The sequence below is a fragment of the Bubalus kerabau genome, chromosome 12 (genome assembly GCF_029407905.1).
Source record: "Bubalus kerabau isolate K-KA32 ecotype Philippines breed swamp buffalo chromosome 12, PCC_UOA_SB_1v2, whole genome shotgun sequence".
Taxonomy (NCBI): Eukaryota; Metazoa; Chordata; class Mammalia; order Artiodactyla; family Bovidae; genus Bubalus; species Bubalus kerabau.
This window is the reverse complement of record NC_073635.1, coordinates 14,624,014-14,643,200: the sequence shown is the minus strand read 5'-3', so window position 1 is coordinate 14,643,200 and position 19,187 is coordinate 14,624,014. Positions and strand designations below refer to the sequence as shown.

General features: G+C 45.9%; 1 protein-coding gene across 1 annotated transcript in view; it reads left to right on the top strand.

Moving 5' to 3' along the window:
• The window catches only part of LOC129624822 (translation initiation factor IF-2-like), a 353,245-nt gene that overhangs the window by 129,811 nt on the left and 204,247 nt on the right, over positions 1-19,187 (top strand). The window contains exon 3 of the mRNA XM_055543111.1: positions 10,978-11,043. Coding sequence (XP_055399086.1) covers positions 10,978-11,043 — 66 coding nt within the window. The remainder of the gene's footprint in view (positions 1-10,977; positions 11,044-19,187) is intronic.

The window sequence follows — 19,187 nt, the reverse complement described above, 5'->3', positions numbered from 1 at the left end:
TCCTTGCCTGGAGAATCCCATGGACAAAGGAGCCTGGCGGGCTGCAGTCCATGGGGTCGCAAAGAGTCGGACACGACTGAGTGACTAACACTTTCACTTTCAGGCAGGACAAAGGGTTCTGCAGGGCAGAGAGGGGTTCACAGCGTGATGGGGCCTGGTGGAGGAGCTTGATGGGAATGGAGCCGTGGTGGGAACCAGCGGGGAGTTTCAGACAGGGAGCCGCCTAAGCATCTGTCTAACAATAGAGCGAGTGTCCACCCTCCTCTGGTGTGTGCGGAGAGCCTGTCAGTCCTACGTGCCTTCGTGAAAGCTTTGGAAAGAAAGCCGGTATTGAAGGGGGAGGGAGTCCCATTGTGCCATGTGGTTTTAACCCTGACAGATGAATTTCTAAATCTCCAGCTTGGAGGACAGGATGCTGCTGACCAAGCATCTCAAACTGCTTTCCCCCAAATCTCCTTCCCTGCGTGTTCTCAGTCTGGCTAGGGTGCGCCCATTCACAGTGGCCCTGTTGTCTGTTAGCAGGGCTCTGCCTACCATGCAGGGGTCCTTCGGAAACACATTAGTAGACAGAAGCCGCGGAGAGCAAGTCTGCAAATCAATAAGACACAAAGGAGCCACATTCAGTAAGAGCAGGGAGTGTGCGACTCACAGCAAGAAACAGAGGCAGACGCCCCTCACCGTTTCCCTTTCGGACTTCAAAACGGCAAGGTGGGAGACCTCACAGCTTCACGGGAGCCTGGTGGATGATGGACAGCCCAGTAGATGGAAAAAGGAGAGACATTTTTATTTTGGCTGCACCCCACGTGGCATCTTAGTTCTCCAGCCAAAGATTGGACCTGTACCCGCTGCTTGGAACTCTTTTTTTTGTTGTTGTTGTTGTTGATGTGAACCAATTTTAAAGTCTTTATTTGAATATGTTGAGCTTTCCTGGTGGCTCAGCGGTAAAGAATCCACCTGCAATTCAGGAGACACAGGAGATGTGGGTTCAATCCTTGGGTCTGGATGATCCCCTGGAGGAGGGCATGGCAAACCACCTTGCCTAGGAAATCTCATGGACAAAGGAGCCTGGCGGGCTATGGTCCATGGGGTCACAGAGTCAGACACGACTGAAGTGACTGAGCAAGTGTTGAATTTGCTACAATATTACGTTTTAGTTTTCTGGCACCAGGCATGTGGGATCTCAGCTCCCCAACTGGGGATAGAACTTGCACACTCTACATTGGAAGGCAAAGTCTTGTCCACTGCACCAGCAGGGAGGTGGCCAAGCAGATACTGTTTTGAAGTCCTGTGAGGTGGTATGCAGATGAGAGAGCATGCCCAGCCCTCCCAAACCTGCCCTCTGTCTTCTTCAGATATGATCAGAATGATTTTAGGGGTGATTCCATCTAGTTGAATTTTCCTCCTTTAAATGATACTGCAAAAAACCCCAGCCTGCCTATGCTTCGCTTTTTCCTCTTTCTCAAATGTGTTCAGTGCTTCTGGTGTTCTTGGGGAAACCCAAGACACAGGGGAGGAGGTCCTGGAGAGGTGGTGTCAGGCCAGCTTCTGAGGACGCTCCGTGTGTGGCACCCCAAGGAGGTTTCTGCAGGGCTTGTTCATAATTAAAACATCTGTTGAAAAATCGGTGTCACATTGCACTTGAATATTTGATTTGCTCTCTGAGAGGTCGGCTTGCATGGTATTGATTTTCTGTAGTTTGTCAGCCATGCCGTAGCGATGATTTCAATAGTGTCCAGACAGGATGAGCTAAAGGAAAGGACCTCGACACCCCCACCCTTCCTTCACCCTGGGAGTGTGTTCCCACACAGAGAGTGGGGCTCATGGGCACCCTGCACTTTCCGGATGATCTACAGAGAGTGTGACAGGTGGTGTGAATTCCTTCAAGGAGACCTGGTTCCTAGTGTTAGCTCTGCTGATCCCTGGCTGTGTGACCGCCGCCAAGATGCTTCACCTCATTTGTCCTCAGCTGCCTTGCACGCTAATGGAAAAAACGACAACAGTAACACAACTCCTACACTTTATCTCTTGATTGTTGAAACGATTTCAGATTTGCTTTGAATTGCAAAGCCCGTCTCTTAAGCACAATGCCTGTTTGCATATATCCATATCTGTGAGTGCGGGTATCACATGCACACACACATCTGCCCTTCACATTATGGCAGAGGTCAAGCAAGTTGACCTTGAGTTCCCCAGTGAGCCTGAAGCCCCAGTACTTGCTCTGAGCTTCACATGCGCCTTGCGTGGTCTTCATAGGTGGTTTCCCAAGGGTCTTCCCCATCTCTGTGAATGGTCGCTCCTCCCATTCAGAAATCATCTCTGGTTTCTCTTTCTCCCTCACCTCCCGTTTCCAGTATATCCATCACCGATTCTGCCAGTTCTTCTTTCAAAGCATATTTCCGATCCACCCCCTGCTACCGCTGCCGCCCTCCACCACTCTCATCAGCCTCTGTTGATTCCTCGCTGTCACCCATCCATCTTCCACATGGGAGCCAGAGTGATTTTTCAGAAACAGAAAGCACCTGATGACAGGGCCGGCTTGAGACTAGCCAGTGGCTCCTGATGCTTCTAGAATGAAATTCACACTTCTAACCATGACCTCCTTGGCTTCCTTGGCGGCGTTTTTCTTCCTGCCTGGTTTACCATGCTCTAGCGAAGCCTTACCCCTTTTCATTCTTCAACACCCCACATTTTCTTATTGTAACGATTTTGAAATTTATATTTATTTTAATATTTTTATTTACTTATTTTTCTACTCCTGGTCTTAGTTGTGGCACCCGGTATCTAGTTCCCTGACTAGGAATCAAACCCGGGCCCCCAGCATTGGGAGCACAGAGTCTTAGCCACTGGACCACCAGGAAAATCCCAAAGAATTTTTTAAACCATAGGTTTTATCTTTTTAGAGCAATCTTAGGTTTACAGCAAAATTGAGGAGAACGTACAGAGCATTCTCATATATCTCCTGCCCACATTACACGGTCTTTCCCACTATGGACACCCCCTACCAGAGAGATACATTTATTACAACTGATGAGCCTACACTGACACGTCACCATCACCCAAGGTCCATGGTTAACCTTCAGGTTCACTCTTGGTGTCGCACATTCATTCTATGGATTTTGAAAAATGGATGATGACATGTGTCTACCATTATATACTTGGTTGGCCAAAAACTTCATTAGGGTTTTTCCATTACATCTAATGGAAAAAACCCAAATTGGCTAATGCAATAGTATCATACAGAAGTTTCACTGCCTTAATAATCCTCTGTGTGCCTCCTGTTTATCTCACCCTCTTCGCATCCCCAGCAACCACTGATCTTTTTATTGTCTCCATTCTAGTTTTGCCTTTTCTAGAATGTCATATAGTTGGAATCATACAGTGGGTAGCCTTTTCAGATTCGCTTCTTTCACTTAGTGCTATGCCTTTAAGATTCCCCCCGCATCTTTCTGTGACCTTATGTTTCTTGCTATAGCTTTTCACTCTGCTTGCCTTTTCCTGTCCACCCTACTTAACTAGCCTCTTGTATCACATCACCCTCTGTATGTTCTTCCTAGCACTTGTTACCCTCTGACATTTTCTTTTATTGTTTGCTGCTTGTCTCTCCCACGGGATCTCAAGTTTTGTGGGAGTGGAGGTCTTGTCTGCCTTACTTCTAGCTGCAGCTGAGTATCTAGAACAGGCTAGTGCATAGAAGATGCTCAGTAAATGTTGGAAGGATTGAACGCGTCAGTGACCCACGTATATGAGCCCCCGTTAGCTTCACTCTTCTCCCGTAGTTGGTCTTTGAGGTGGCACACTCTTTCATTCGCACAGCTCCGGGTTTTGTTTGGAGGAAGAGGCAGACATTCGTGTTAAGTCACTGAGTCTGAGAGTTATTTCTCGTTCACCTTTTGCACCTGAAGCTCTCTTGGATGTCTGCCGAATTTAATGGGCCTCCAGGCAAGCGGCCGTTGGGAGCCTTAGTGGGAATCAGTCACATCGCAAAGGAGCACAGAGGTGGTAGAAAAATGATTAAGGGAGAATAGCAGAAAAGTATGATTGAACATTTATTGAGTCGCACATTGTACTCCAAGCTGTGTATAACATAAAAAGCGAATTAGGGGACAAGTCAGATATAAAATGAGTTAGCACACACAAGCGCACAAATGCTGCAGAGGAGAAGGTATTTCTCCAGATGCCTTCTCTCATTTGCCAAACTGTAGCCTTATCAGAATATATGGGTTCTTTCAGGAGAGTCACTGTGCAGCCAGTGTTCGTGGCCCAGGCTTCCCTCGGGGCTGGAGGCGGTGGAACAGAGAACCTGCAATTTCATTACCGCTTCCTAAAGAAACTTTCTCCAAGGCTAACAGACTTTCTAGGGAGGCCAAACCAAGTGCAGCTGAGTTTAATGTTCTCATTAAAATGTTAAAGAGGCTTTATTCATGAATGACTGAAGCTGTAATTGCTTTATCCTCGTAAACTATGGAAATATGTGGTCATCTCTTACAGTGGTGTTCACCCAGACCCCTCCCTCAGGAAGATCTGTTTAATGGAGGGCTTGGCAGGATCTAGAGACTCGGTTCAGTTCAGTTCAGTCACTCAGTCGTGTCTGACTCTTTGCGACCCCATGGACTGCAGCAAGCCAGGCTTCCCTGTCCATCACCAACTCCTGGAGCTTGCTCAAAGTCATGTCCACTGAGTCAGTGATGCCATCCAGCCATCTCATTTTCTGTCGTCCCATTCTCCTCCCTCTTCAGTCTTTCCCAGCATCAGGGTTTTTTCTAGTGAGTCAGTTCTTCTCATCAGGTGGCCAAAGTATTGGAGTTTCAGCTTCAGTCCTTCCAATGAATATTCAGGACTAATTTCCTTTAGGATGAACTGGTTGGATCTCCTTGCTGTTCAAGGGATCTCGGGACTGGGAGGGGGTTAGCTGAATTATATCTTTCAAAGATGTAGTAGAAGTGATGGGCAGGGTTCCCCCTTCCTTGATCTTTCTTCATGCTGTAGTTCTTTTTGCATATGCATTATTTTGTCTACTTGATCTAGAGTTCTAACTTGGAAATTGTATGAGAGATGAACACTCAAATACACACAGGCCCACAAATGTGGAAGGAAGTGGGTTTTTATCCTCCCACAAGCAGTAGCTTATTGAGGTGAGATTAGAAGAAATCCACACATGTTGAGATGCTGGTCAACTGAACAGGGAGTTGATCTGGAAAAGAAATGCTGTTAATCAGAGGGGAGACTGCACTGAGAACTGGCTGTGGGCGATCATAGATTCATGCCCCCTCCCTTTGCCATCCTTAAGGGCCCAGTGCAAAAACATAGCAGTAAACCTTTAGGGGGAAGGCTTCCCACATGGCAGTAGTGGTAAAGAGCCCATCTGCCAGTGCAGAAGACATAAAAGACTGGGTTTGATCCCTGGGTCGGGAAGATCCCCTGGAGGAGGGCATGGCAACCCACTCCAGTCTTCTTGCCTGGAGAATCCCCATGGACAGAGGAGCCTGGAGAGCTACAGTCCATGAGGTCGCAAAGAGCTGGACACCACTGAAACGACTTAGGATACACGCACTCACACACCTTTAGGGAGTGGACGCAGATGGCAAATACAACTATTATTTTTTCTTCAAAATATTTACAGTAATGTATAGTTGACACTGAAATTGTAGAGCTATGGGCTTTATATAGGTAGCAAACTATATTGCTTGAAACCTCAAAATGAAATTTAGGAGAAAGCGTTAAATCATGGTGTCTTTTACTCAGTTCCTTACTATTAGCACTCTTTGTTGAATGGTAACAAATCTAGGTCTTCTGATATGCAGAGGTAGTGATATATGTCATATCTAGGGATTATTTTAAGATATTTTCTTCTTTTTTCCATTGATGGATCATTGAGGTACTTTACTCTGGGTCAGATGTAAATGAAAATACATTCATTCTAGCTAGAGTTGTCAAAGTTTCTTCCTTACAAGGTCACATCCTTCTTTTCAGAATGCAGGGTGTTTGTTAAAATTGTTTCAGGTCAGAGGGGCAGTGGAGTTAACATAGGAGGCTCTTTCTACAGGATAATTGGATGGGTTTCTGGAGAGGTGACCATCTCAGCTCAATCACTTTAATGGTGTTAATGCTGCTAATGGTATGACCAACTTAGACAGCATATTAAAAAGCAGAGACATTACTTTGCCAACAAAGGTCCATCTAGTCAAACCTTTGGTTTTTCCAATAGTCATGTATGGATGTGAGAGTTGGACTATAAAGAAAGCTGAGTGCCAAAGAATTGATACTTTTGAACTGTGATGTTGGAGAAGACTCTTGAGAGTCCCTTGGACTGCAAGGAGATCCAACCAGTCAATCCTAAAGGAAATTAGTCCTGAATATTCATTGGAAGAACTGATGCTGAAGCTGAAACTCCAATACTTTGGCCACCTGATGTGAAGAACTGACTCCCTGGAAAAGACCCTGATGCTGGGAAAGATGGAAGGCAGGAGGAGAAGGGGATGACAGAGGATGAGATGGTTGGATGGCATCAACAACTCGATGGACATGAGTTTGAGCAAGCTCCGGGAGTTGGTGATGGACAGGCAAGCCTGGTGTGCTGCAGTTCATGCTCGACTGAGCAACTGAACTGAACTGAATGCTGCTAGTGTTCAAAAGAACATGTTCTTCTTTTTGAACATGAAGAAAGTGCATGCTGACTTTGGGAAGAGTGTTGATTATTTGTAATGAAATACACTAAGAGAGTCAGAGCCAGATATAACAAAAACACTGCCGATAAGGCTGCCTCTTCTCTAACTCTTGTTGGTTGATATGGAGTGACTTCCTATTTGGGGGGCCAGCTGACCTGGCCCCTGAATTCTCATGTGAATCCAGAGAGGCGAGATGTTTTGGACTAGTTTAGACCTAGTTCAATCTGTCATGTCTCTCTTCCCCTTCTCTAAGATAGGATTGCAATGCCTTTCCTGGTCTGCAGAGCGAATCCATTCTGGAGCCTTCTTGACTCATCTAGGAAATCTTGGTGACCAATGGCCAGGTCCTCACTGCTAGCCTGACTCAGACACTGTTGAAGGCGTGAAAAAATGTGATGAGAGCATCACTGATGATAGGGCAGGGGCACAGCATCATGCAGGGATACATGGGGGGCTTGACTCATTTATCCTGGGCTACGTTACTATTATTTTTTTTTGGAGAACCTTTGTCAGTTCTATAGAGTTTTTCTGTCCACCCATTTGCTGTTAGAATGGCAGTTGTCACATGTGACCACTCTATCCCTCGGCAGTCAGTCCCTCTGCCCCTTTGACTTCTTGGAGGTGAGTTACACCCACTACGCTAGGCTGACTTTATGATTAGGGCCAATGGAAAAAGCCTGGGGTAGGTTTTCAAAGTACACCCATGTGCCATAGTGTTTCCCTCCGGCTGCTTAATTGTGTCGTGTCTTGGGCTGATATTGACTGATCAGTTGATTCTTCGGTTAATTAACTCATTCCTCAGCTATTTGGGCAGCATATAACTCTATGCCAGGGGCACATACTACATCTACTCTCTGAAATAGAAGGGTGAGCTGAGCAGAGTTGTCTGGAGCTTTGCTGAGGGTTCACAGGGGTGAAAATAAGAGTGAAATACATAGAGGAAACCAAATGGCTTTTCTGCAATTCAGAGAGTATGTGTGAGATTGCCGTATCACAGCCTACTCTGCCGAGTACTCCCTAAGTGCATTTCATGCAGGAAGTGGTGCTACCAGACATTTTCTGTATTATAATAATCCTCATATATTTATTAAGCTGTAACTGGTAAGGCTTCCTGATGGGGTGTTCACGGAGCCTTTTTGTCTGCTGCGCTGTGTCTTTGTCGGGAAGCACTGTGGGAACTCCAGCCTGTGACAAGGCAGGTTTCAGTCATTCCTGGAAGGTTTGGGGGATCGGCACAGAGAGGCGTCAGGCGACACTAGGGAAAGGGTTGGAGTCATGGCAGGTTGAAGGGAGTGTCCTTAGGAAAAACCAGTGGTAGAATGAAACCCTTTTACCGGGTGTATTTTACGTCTGTGTACCCTTTGAGCACAGCAGCTGAATAGTTCAGCATTGTTCGACATTTTAAAGACTGCTAAGAAAATGCTAGCTTACTGCATTTTTAAAGTGTGGGTTTTTTTTTTTCCTTTCTCAACTGTTGATCTGGCAGCTGGTTGGGAGAACGTGCAGACTTCAAGTGTGACGACGCGACAGCAGAGCAGTCCAGCCATCATGCTGTTACTTCCAAGCTCTATGCCTGGGATGCCTGGGCGCACACTCATGACAGGTTCAACGCTAGGAAAAGAGAGAACATGGCAGAGGGGAAAGACAAAAAAATCTGCAGAGATGTGGATGAACCTAGTGCCTGTCGTACCGAGTGAAACAAGTCAGAAAGAGAAAGGCAGATATCGTATAGGAACGCATATATGTGGAGTCTAGAAAGACGGTACTGATGAGCCTGTTTGCAGGGCAGCATTGGAGATGCAGATGTGACGAATGGACGTGTGGACACAGGTTGGGGGGAGGGTGGGACGAACTGGGAGAGGCCCATGGACATGTGTACACTACCGTGTGTGCAGTAGCGTACAAGAGAGAGCCAGCTGCAGCTGCTCTACAGCACAGGGAGCTCAGCCTGAAGCTCTGTAATGACCGAGATGGGGAGGATGGGGGGAGTGGGAGTGAGGTCCCAGAGTGGGGAGACACGTGCATGCGTATAGCAGATTCACGTTGTTGTACAACAGAGACTAATGCAATATTGTAAAGCAATTAGACTCCAATTAAACGAAGAAAGAAGAGGGAAAAGAAGTGTGGGAATGTTAGCAGAGAAAAGGGAAGCGAGCTCAAGGTGGGCAAGGGATAAAGATGCTCCGTCATCCTCGCTTCTCATCCTCCTCTCCTTCATCTCATAGCAGGAGGGGGTGAGAAAGCAGGCAGATTGAAAAGGGGGAAAAGAGAGTGAGATGAGAGGTGGGAGGGCACTTGGAGGTGGTAAGAGAGAAGGAGAATGAGTCAGAGGAAGCGGAAGCCAGGGGGAAGGAGACAGGATGAGAACGATTTAAATGCGGAGAGAGGAGCCAGGCACAGAGAAAGGTGTGTACATGGTGGACTCCCTAAGAGCCTTCAGTTGCTCCCAGCAGTGCACCCGCCAAACAGCCAGGGTCCTCCCGGCAGACAGTTCCCTGACTTTTGTGTTAACTTCAATGCCATTCTGTTTATGGCCCCCCGTGTCGCTGGTTGCGATTGCATTGATACTGTGTGTGATCAGAGAGCCGACGCGGAGACCCGGCTCTGTCTTCCCTGCCGCCTCGCAGTGTTGGGCAGACTTCTGAATCAGGGCTGCTTGCATTTGATGTCTGCCATCCTTCCTTGTGCACAGGTAGGAGAGTTGAAAGGGAAAAACTCTGCCTGAGGGTTGCTGCATTTAGAGCTCATGCATACAAATATTCAAAGCGGTTGGGAAAAACAATCTATACAGTCCCAAACCAATATTTTTCTCTAAGTAAGGTAGTTGACTTGTTCGTTGCTGGGCTGGGGACTTGCCCTAATCCAGCGCCACACTCACTGTGCCTGAAGGTGGGCAGGAAGCCTTCACGATGTTCCAGGTCTGGGCAGGTACTATCTAAAGTGAGCACCCCTGTCTTCCTCTGCACCCTGGCTTCTGGTCCTGACCCTTCCTGATTAGAGCTCCCGTTCCTATTGTAATTCCTATCCTTCTGCACATTCTGGACTCTTTGCCCATGTTGGTTATTATTGTTGTTGTTTAGTCACGAAGTCATGTTCGACTCTTTGTGACCTCGTGGACTGTAGCCCGCCAGGCTCCTCTGTCCATGGAATTCTCCAGACAAGAATACTGGAGTGGGTTGCCACTTCCTTCTCCAGGGGGATCTTCCCAACCCAGGCATGGAACCCGCATCTCCTGCATTGGCGGGGAGAGTCTTTACCGCTGAGCCACCAGGGAAGCCTGTGTTAGTTATTATGGAGCATCTGAATAGATGTTCACTAACTGTTCATGGAATAAATGAATGGCTATGGTGGTTGTCTTATGAGTATAAAAGCAAATTCTTCTAGAATGAGCTATGCTTTTACGTATCTGTACCATTAGCCTATCTGTTCTGAAAAGGAAAAGTTGACTTAGCCAGCAGTAAGGGGCTTCTGGGGAGTTTATTCAACTATAATTAATGGATTATGAGTCCATTCACTCCTGGACACCAGGGGATGGTCTTGAAGTTTCAGGCAGCCTGTTTCTTGTGTCTTGTAATTGCAGGCCATATGCATGAGGCACTTCAGAGCCATGCTTCTCAGACATGAGTATGCATAGGACTTAACGTGAGGATCTTGTGAAAATGCTGATTCTGTTTCAGGAGTTTTGAGCATTTCACATTCCCTGGGGATGCCGAGGTTGCTGGTCGGTAGACCCGACTTGAGTAACAGGATTTTAAAAATGGTTCTAGTAAATAAAGTTGGGATTTATTCTATGCAAATACCTAGATGCATTTTTATAGTCTGCAGAACAGCGGACTTCCTACGGGGAAAACTTATAAGTATCTAACTCTTATTTCAGCTTTCAAATTTGTGAGAAATCTTTCCCACACTTAACAGAGAAACCCTATACTGATCAGCCCCCAAAACTGCTTTCAAATGATCCTCTAGGTTGTACTCCTCTTAATATACAGCTTTATTTATTTAGGCTTTTCCGGATTTGGGAGGCCCTGGCCCTGGTGTAGCTACTTTAGCAACAGGGATGACTTTAAAGCAGAAATATTCTTTGGAAGATCAGCAGTTCAAGGGCTGTGTTTGTGAGACCTTCACATTTATTGATTGTGACCAAGCAGAGAAGTTCTCCAAGGACAGTCACTTAGAATGGCAGCAAGTAGGAAGAGGCAATGTTCAGCTTGAATTTTGCAAGAGAAATCTCACCTCTGCTTACATGTGTTCCAACAGATCTCTGAGTTCGAAGTTGGAAGTCTTCTCTAACAAGGCGGCCTTTATTTTCCAGGTCATCCACAGCCAGTATGATGCCATCTTTATAATCCCTGGAGGAGAACGTGCTCACCATGTGCAGGTAAAGGGGTGGTGAGTCCCACAGGCCACGGGCATGACCAGCGGCAGGTTGCCTGTCACTGTTTGAGATGACATTCAGTTGACATCATTCTCTTGTGTGTGTTCTACTCACTGATAACCAGCGTGCAGAGGGCCAGTCATGGGTGGTCTCACTGAATTAATGCACATTTTGGAAGCATCTCAGAGTCCCTACAACAGAGTACCTTTGTAGACAACCAGGGAAAAAACAGGACTGGTCACCAGAAATCTCTCTCCATCTTCTACAGAGTTAACATAGACTTCTTATGATTGTTCATCTTTATTACCTTATCACAAGGCTTTTATCTTTTCAACAGTGATGTAAATGGGTGAACACCAAAGACTCTTCTAATTAAAGTGTTATCTCTGTTCCCTTATCTGAAGTTGCCCTTCTGTAGAGTGTCTTTACGTTTTCCTTTTAAATAAATGTATGTCCCACAACTTTGATTTGCCCAAATAGGTCACCAGGATTAATTTCCCATTAACCTTTATTGCTTCTTTCTTTCTAATCATCTTTTTAGAGGATTAAACAGTTCCCATTGGGTCAATCTCTGTGTAGGATATAAACCATCTTTATTCTTTGGTGGCCTTTATGGAACTGATGTCGATGGTGGTAACCTCTGGTCCAGTACTGAACTTGGCCCCATTAACTATCTGTGGATAGACCCCCACAGGAGTTCTGTTGACCATGGCAATTTTGTCATTGGCATCACTCTTTCATAACTCAGTCTGTATTCATTTTCTCTGGCAGCTGTAACGAAGTAACAAGGGCTGGATGGCTCAAACAACAGACACTTGTCATCTGGAAGCCAGAAATCTGAAATCAAAGTGTCGGTAGGCTTCGTTCCTTCTGGAAGTTGTAAGGGAGAATGTGGTCCTTGCCTGTCCCAGCTTCTGGTATCTCAGGTGTTCCCTGGCCTATGAATGGCCATCTTCTTCCTGTGTCTTTGAACTGTCTATCTCCATGTTCAAATTTCCCCCCTTCTAAAGACACCTATCATATTGAATTAGAGACGCCTTTAATGACTTCTCTTGTAATTTAACCATCTGCATAGATTCTATGTCTAAATGAGGCCACATTTAATTAAGACTTTCATATCTTTTGGGGATACATAAATTCAACCCATAACATTGTCTAAGGAAAGGCAAATTCATTGATTTTGGTTTGCCCTGAAGAAACTAGAACCAAGCTTGTTGCTTAATATTGGTTGAATGAGTGAATGGCAGAGACCGTAATGACCATCGTCAAATTCAGTTGGCAAAAGTAAAGCTCAGTGACCAGGAGCGGACGGGACTTCTACTCCGTTGTCCTCAGCAAGCTCTAACTTTCGGGAGAGTCCAAGTTCAACAACATCCTAAATGGGATAAGAGTTGTCCCTTTAAAAGTAAGAGCAAGTAGACAATTTCTAAAAGGTAGCACTCTGCGTGAGCCCGGCCTGCTTTCTCTGTCGCATCTCAGGCTGAGCTGTCAGTTTACACACTACCTGTATCAGAACATCAACGTATCTTTCCAGCTAATTCAATACCATTTAAATCATACTTAGCCGGGCTCTTCTTTCTTTCCAGCTGTATCACTTTGCACTTATTAAATTTAACATTCTGTTCCAGAGCCCTCATCTCTAAACGCGCTCCTGAAACAGACCTGCCCCTGTTGTGTCTTCTCTCTTCTCTGTGCTTCCTCAGCTCAGACTATTAGCTGCAGCCTTTTGTGTGTTTAGATTTGATAACATTATGAGGATGCTGGTCTCCAGATAGCAGTTAAAGGATACATTTCTCAGAGATGTTTATTTAGAGAACCCTTATTTCCTGCAAGGGTGGAGCTTTCTGGATGTGTCTACTGTGACTTTCAGGAAAGAAAGTCTTACAGAAAGGCTTACCTTTCTGTCCCCAAAGGAAGCCTCCTGCTGAGCAAAGTCCAAGGCCATGGGAACCTGGTCCGAGGAATGAAGCAGGCATCTTTAGGGATCCTGTAAATTGATGTCAGCCCTTGGGCTAGTCCATGGACCACAGGGTTCCAGCTTGACTTCCCCAAGACTGCACAGCAGGCAGGCTGGAGTAATTGACTTCCAGGCTTCTCAACCCCACGGAGGCCATCCTATGGTCAAATAATAGCGCTGGTCCAGACAGCACTGGATTTATAAGATGATGACAGGCAGGAGAAAGTGAAAATGAAAATAAGTCATTTTAGCATTTTTATGTTGACACTAGTCCTAAGGAAATTGGTAGATTACATAACATATTTACAGGGTATGTGATGCTTGCAGGCAGAGTTCCAGCAAATGCCACCGTATATGGTTGTATAACTTCATCTTCATGCCTCCAGTGTTTACTTTCTTTTCCATTTTATCAAAGTGCATACTACTCTCTGTTACAAGCCTTCTGTAACTTACTATGTGAATCTCCTCATTTGGTATGTGAGAATGTCAACAGGCATAAATTAAAACAATTGATTTTGGTCACACAATGATCATATCAGAGTAATGGTGGAAGAACTCTTTGATAGTGATGTGTCAGGTTCAATGAGCAATTGCATCTTGATCATTAAACTATTTGTTGTTTAGTCGCTAAGTTGTGTCCAACTCTTTTGTGACCCCATAGACTGTAGCCCCCCATGCTTCTCTGTCCATGGGATTTCCCAAGCAAGAGTACTAGAGTGAGTTGCCATTTCCTTCTCCAGGGGATGTTCTAGACCCAAGGATCAATCCCGTGTCTCCTGCATTGAAGGCAGATTCTTTATCACTAAGCAAACAGCTTGCTTAGTGGCATCTGGTCCCATCACTTCATGGGAAATAGATGGGGAAACAGTGGAAACAGTGTCAGACTTTATTTTGGGGGGCTCCCAAATCACTGCAGATGGTGATTGCAGCCATGAAATTAAAAGACGCTTACTCCTTGGAAGGAAAGTTATGACCAACCTAGATAGCATATTGAAAAGCAGAGACATTACTTTGCCAACAAAGGTCCGTCTAGTCAAGGCTATGGTATGCCTGTGGTCATGTATGGATGTGAGAGTTGGACTGTGAAGAAAGCTGAACACCAAAGAATTGATGCTTTTAAACTGTGGTGTTGGAGAAGACTCTTGAGAGTCCCTTGGACTGCAAGGAGATCCAACCAGTCCATCCTAAAGGAGATCAGTCCTGGGTGTTCATTGGAAGGACTGATGCTGAAGTTGAAAACTCCAGTACTTTGGCTACCTCATGCGAAGAGTTGACTCATTTGAAAAGACCCTGATGGTGGGAGGGATTGGGGGCAGGAGGAGAAGGGGACGGCAGAGGATGAGATATCTGGATGGCATCACCAGCTTGAGGGACATGAGTTTGAGTGAACTCTGGGAGTTGGTGATGGACAGGGAGGCCTGGTGTGCTGCGATTCATGGGGTCACAAGGAGTCGGACACGACTGAGCAACTGAACTGAACTGAGTGCCTAAATTATGCATTGGTATAATTTTTATTATAATAAATTTTATTTTAATAACTAGGTTATTTTGTGTGTACCTGACACTTCTCTACCATTAAAGAGAAATACACCAGAAATAAAACCTTAAGTGCCTTGAAAACTAGAAACTAATTTACTATTGCTAATATTTTCCTCTATTTGCATTTTACACTCTAATTTCAGTAATCTGAGATTTCTGAAAATTCAGATATATGCGTTTCGTGGAACTGATAATAATACATGTAGTCATTATGAAACTTGGATCTTTAAACAAAGGGGAAATTATTTTGTTTTGTTTTGTTAGTAATTAACAGTAGTTTCTTTAAAGGCCTCTGAAATTTTAGTGTGTATTTATGATACATGCGAAGTATTTTAATTAAAGAACTTGTGCTTTGAATCAAGATTCTATCAGACTTTCTCCAAAGATGTTTGCACATGGGTAAGTTAAGATACAAATCTTAGTGTTTGTTCTCCTTGGGTTCTTTTTCTGCCTCTGTCTCCTGACAGTTCCTATTTTGTTTCTTTTAAATCCGTGCGTTAATACTCAGTGTTTTTAAGCTGATAATAAAAAAGTCATGGAGAGGAGTAGAGGGCTTCTGGCGCAGAGCTCAGAAGCTTGGCATGCCCCTCCATCACTTGCTCCCCCAACATTTAGCTCTCAGGAAGCTTTGTCAAATTTTCTATAATTCTTTCATATTTTTGCTTTCCTTTCACCTTTGCGTCCATGACCGCCTTTTCCCAGGTTTTTCGTTCCCTCTTCTACTGTGTGTTCATAGGACCCTTCCGTTTCTTCATTTGTTCATTCAGGCAAATATTGTCCTTCTCACGCGTGCCAAAAGTGGCCCTGGGGGTCACAGGAAGAGGGTTACAATCTAGGTGGGAGACGATCACGCGGAGATGGCTCCTCGGCTGGCGCTCTGGGCTGTGGGCTCCTCACACACAGGAAAAAGAGCAGTGGGGCTGGCTCGGGGGGCCTCAGGAAATGCTTTAGAGAAGGTCTGAATCTGAGTGGAGGTTGGAAGAAACAGAACCGTGCCAGAGGGACCAGTGTGGTGGAGAGAACGTTCGAAAGGAGGCAGGGGTCAGGGGTGGCGGGGGGTAGAGGTGGGGGGCGGCTCCGCAGGGCGGTGTGCAGGGCAGGGGTGCGGCGTGGGGGGGGGGGTGCGGCGGGGCGGGGTGAGGCGTGGGGGAGCAGGGATGCGGCGTGGGGCGGGGCAGGGTGCAGCGTGGGGCGGGGCAGGGTGCGGCGTTGGGGAGCTGGGGTGCGGCGGTGGGGAGGGCAGGGAGGGGTGTGGTGGGGGCGGGGCAGGGTGCGGCGCGTGGTCCTCGCTGCGTGGCTAATGCTGCTGGAGCGCGAGCTGTCTGAGGCTCCGCGGGAGGGTGGGAGCAGCCCCGTCTCCCCAGGCCACTGTGAGTGGGAAATGAGATGATGGTTTCAAGATGACTAGCACGGGGTCGCACAGAGTCGGACATGACTGAAGTGACTTAGCAGCAGCAGTAGCAGCAGCACAGGGCCTGGCATATTATTAAATAAGCATGACATCGTCATTGCTCTCAGTGTTTAATAAACAGAGCAAAGAGGACCGCGGCCCCCAGGAGCTGTGTTGCACACTGGGAGCCCTCCTCTCATCTCAGGTCTGCAACCTGTACTTGCCTCCATTCTGCCCACAGCAGCGAGGCTGCCCGTGCCAGCAGGCTCACCCCCTGCCACACTTCCATGCCTCGCTGCTGCTAAGAGGAAGTCAGGCCTTCCTAAGCTGGTGCTTGATGACCTCAGTGCCCTGACTAGGTTGGCCAAAACGTTCGTTTGGGTTTTTCGTACCGTCTCATGAAATACCCAGATGAGCCTTTTGGCCACCCCAGTATTCACTCTGTAAATCAGTCCTGGCTACATTTGCCTACTTTGGATTCTCACCCACAGTGTATTCTTTCCCATTCAAGCTCCATCTTCAGAACGTCCCCCGCCACCATCCTTCAGGACCTCACTTAAATTCATCTCCTCTATGAAAACTTTTCTCCATTCATAATTTACCCTTTCTTCATTCCAGGGGAACTTTCAACAAGCTCTTCACATCACGGGTTGACACCTGCCTCTGTGATGTCACGACTCAGTTCATTAACACCCTCGGAAGGGCTGGCAGGTGCTTAGGGAAAGGGCCATGTACTTATTACATGTCCTGTTTGTGCTCAAAGCACAGCTTCTTGCAAACAGTGAACGCTGCATTGATGTGTGTGAAGAGTGGAGGGAAGACAGAGTTCCCGTAATTTGTAAGGCTGCTACAGAGGTGGAACCAAGGGATTGATTACTTGCCATCTGGGAGAAGCAGTGGTTAACGTAGGATCCAGATGACCTCTCTCAGGGCAGAATGATTGTCAGCAAAGGGAGGAGGGTTACATTAGACAAAAAGCTGGAACGTTCACTCTGAAAGCTAGTTTATCCGCCCTAAGGCTGGGACGTGCGAAGAAGAGACTTAGAAAGCCATGAAGCCGTATAGGCCCCATCTTGACAGTGAATGACAAATGACATAACAGGTAAGAGCACCTCTATTGCATTAAGAAGCTCTGCATCTCTCCAGGAGATGGCCCTGGAAGACTTGATTCAATTTAAGACTTCTCCGCCGCAGATCTGGAGATAATCACAAATGCAGAAATATATTTATGAAAGTCTGTTGCCACTGAGCTCAAAAGACCATAATCCTATTACTTGTGAGTTTGAAAAGGGTAAACATGAATAACCAAAAGGGAATATCGATTACAGGAGTAATATGAACAGGAATAATGGAATTAAAGTAATTGAGGCAATATTGGACCTAATGGACCTTGTTTCTCTTAATGCCTCTCTTCTGCTCTTCACATTGACTTGGCCCTAAAGTCGATTGGGCTCTGTGCACCGAGAGAGAAGAACATAATGGAAGAATTAGTATTGCTGTCTATAAAAAAAAATCAATCTGTTGTTCTTACAGAAGAACATCAATCAGTCTGTGAAATCAATTAGCTGGAATTTTTTACATTCAGCTCATAAGGTTACGGGACAAAGTGATGAGCAAAGCTGGTCTGCCTCGCACATAGTAGATACTCAGGAAAGGTTTCTTGAGTTAAAAGCCAGAGGAGACCACGGATTTTTCTTGAAACGCAACTTCAGTGTAAGTCCTTCCGTGGGTACTGATTCAGTCCCGCCCCTTCTCCTTGCTGGACTGCGTCCGTCATGCTGTGAGTGGGGTTGGCTCCATCGCACTGACCTCTGCAGTGAGTTCTCTCTCACGTTGCTGCCTGGCCTTCCAGGCCAGTCTTGGTGACCTCGGGTCTCTGTGTTATTTAAGGTCTGACCTGTTTCCTGTGACTATGTTTTCTGCCCTGTAGAGCACTAGCAAATTACATTTCGGGGGAAATATCCCTTTGATGACATTACTGCCTCTCCAGAAAGCTTGCGTCTCCCCTTTGTCTCCCAAGTTACAGGCTCTTTGTACTTTACACCCTTCCGCAGCCTGTGGCTCTGAAGAGCTTCTGTGTTTAGACTTCTCCCACTGTCTGTCCACACTCAACTCTCACTGGCCCTACCTGGGCCCAATGGAAGGCACATGGATCTCTGCAGGGCATCATCCCGTTTTCAAACAGGCAGGATGCTCTCCTTGGAAGTCGTCTTCTCATATCTATATCCCTCCAGTTAGAGTCTGTCTGGCCAAGGCAAACGTGATCTTCCTTAAAACTGTGTGTTAGCAAGAACTGTGTTGTGAAGACGTTTATTTCAGTGAGATAAATGGTACGAGGAACTAAAGCGTTGCAGGCACACAGTAACAGAATTGTTTTACCAGAAGTTGGGCTTTCCAGGTGGCTCAGTGGTAAAGAATCTGCCTGCCAAGGCAGGAGACACAGAAGATGTGGTTTCAGTCCTTGGGTGGGGAAGATCCCTTGGAGGAGGAAATGGCAACCCACGCCAGTATTCTTGCCTGGGAAATCACATGAACAGAGGAACCTGGTGGGCTACAGTCCATGGGGTTGCAAAGAGTCAGGCAGGACTTAGTGACTGAGCATATTTCAGTGATAATGGGGTTTTCAATGTCTATAGGAGTGTGACTTTAAAATCTGAAGATCCCTGAAAAGTATAACATGGCACTGTATCTCTTTTCACAGGTTTGTTGTGAACTAAACTGGAATTTAAAAAAAACAATTTCAACATTTTAAGGACCCACAATGGTGAAAAGCTAAGAATAAAGACTTAAAGCAGCTGTATTTTAAGTAGAAGAGCTTTTTCTCCATTCTCCCAGCAGTCTTGGTCTGCATTAAATAAATCTTATTTCTCAATCAATTGATCGCTTTGTATCTAATACACAGTTTGCAGACTCTACAGTAGAAATGTTTCTAATGTTTGTTCTTCAAAACTGAGTTTAAGTCCTTTTTCCTCCATTGGCTTTGCCTCTTATCATTCAGCTCTTCTGTGTGGTGGTTTTTCCCCCTCCAGATACCTTTTTTAAGGCTCGTGATCCATTTAAGGACATTTTAAACTATTTAACCTTTTTGAGAATTTTTAGATGCTATTCTGAAATAGGGATATATTTTAATTTCCCACAATGCCCAACACATTGTTAGGGCAGCATGACATATTGATTTATAAAAATATACAATTATTAGGTTCAGTTTCACCTAAATTCCCAAGCTGCTCTTTTTCCTGCTCTCTATTTCACCTAAGGGCT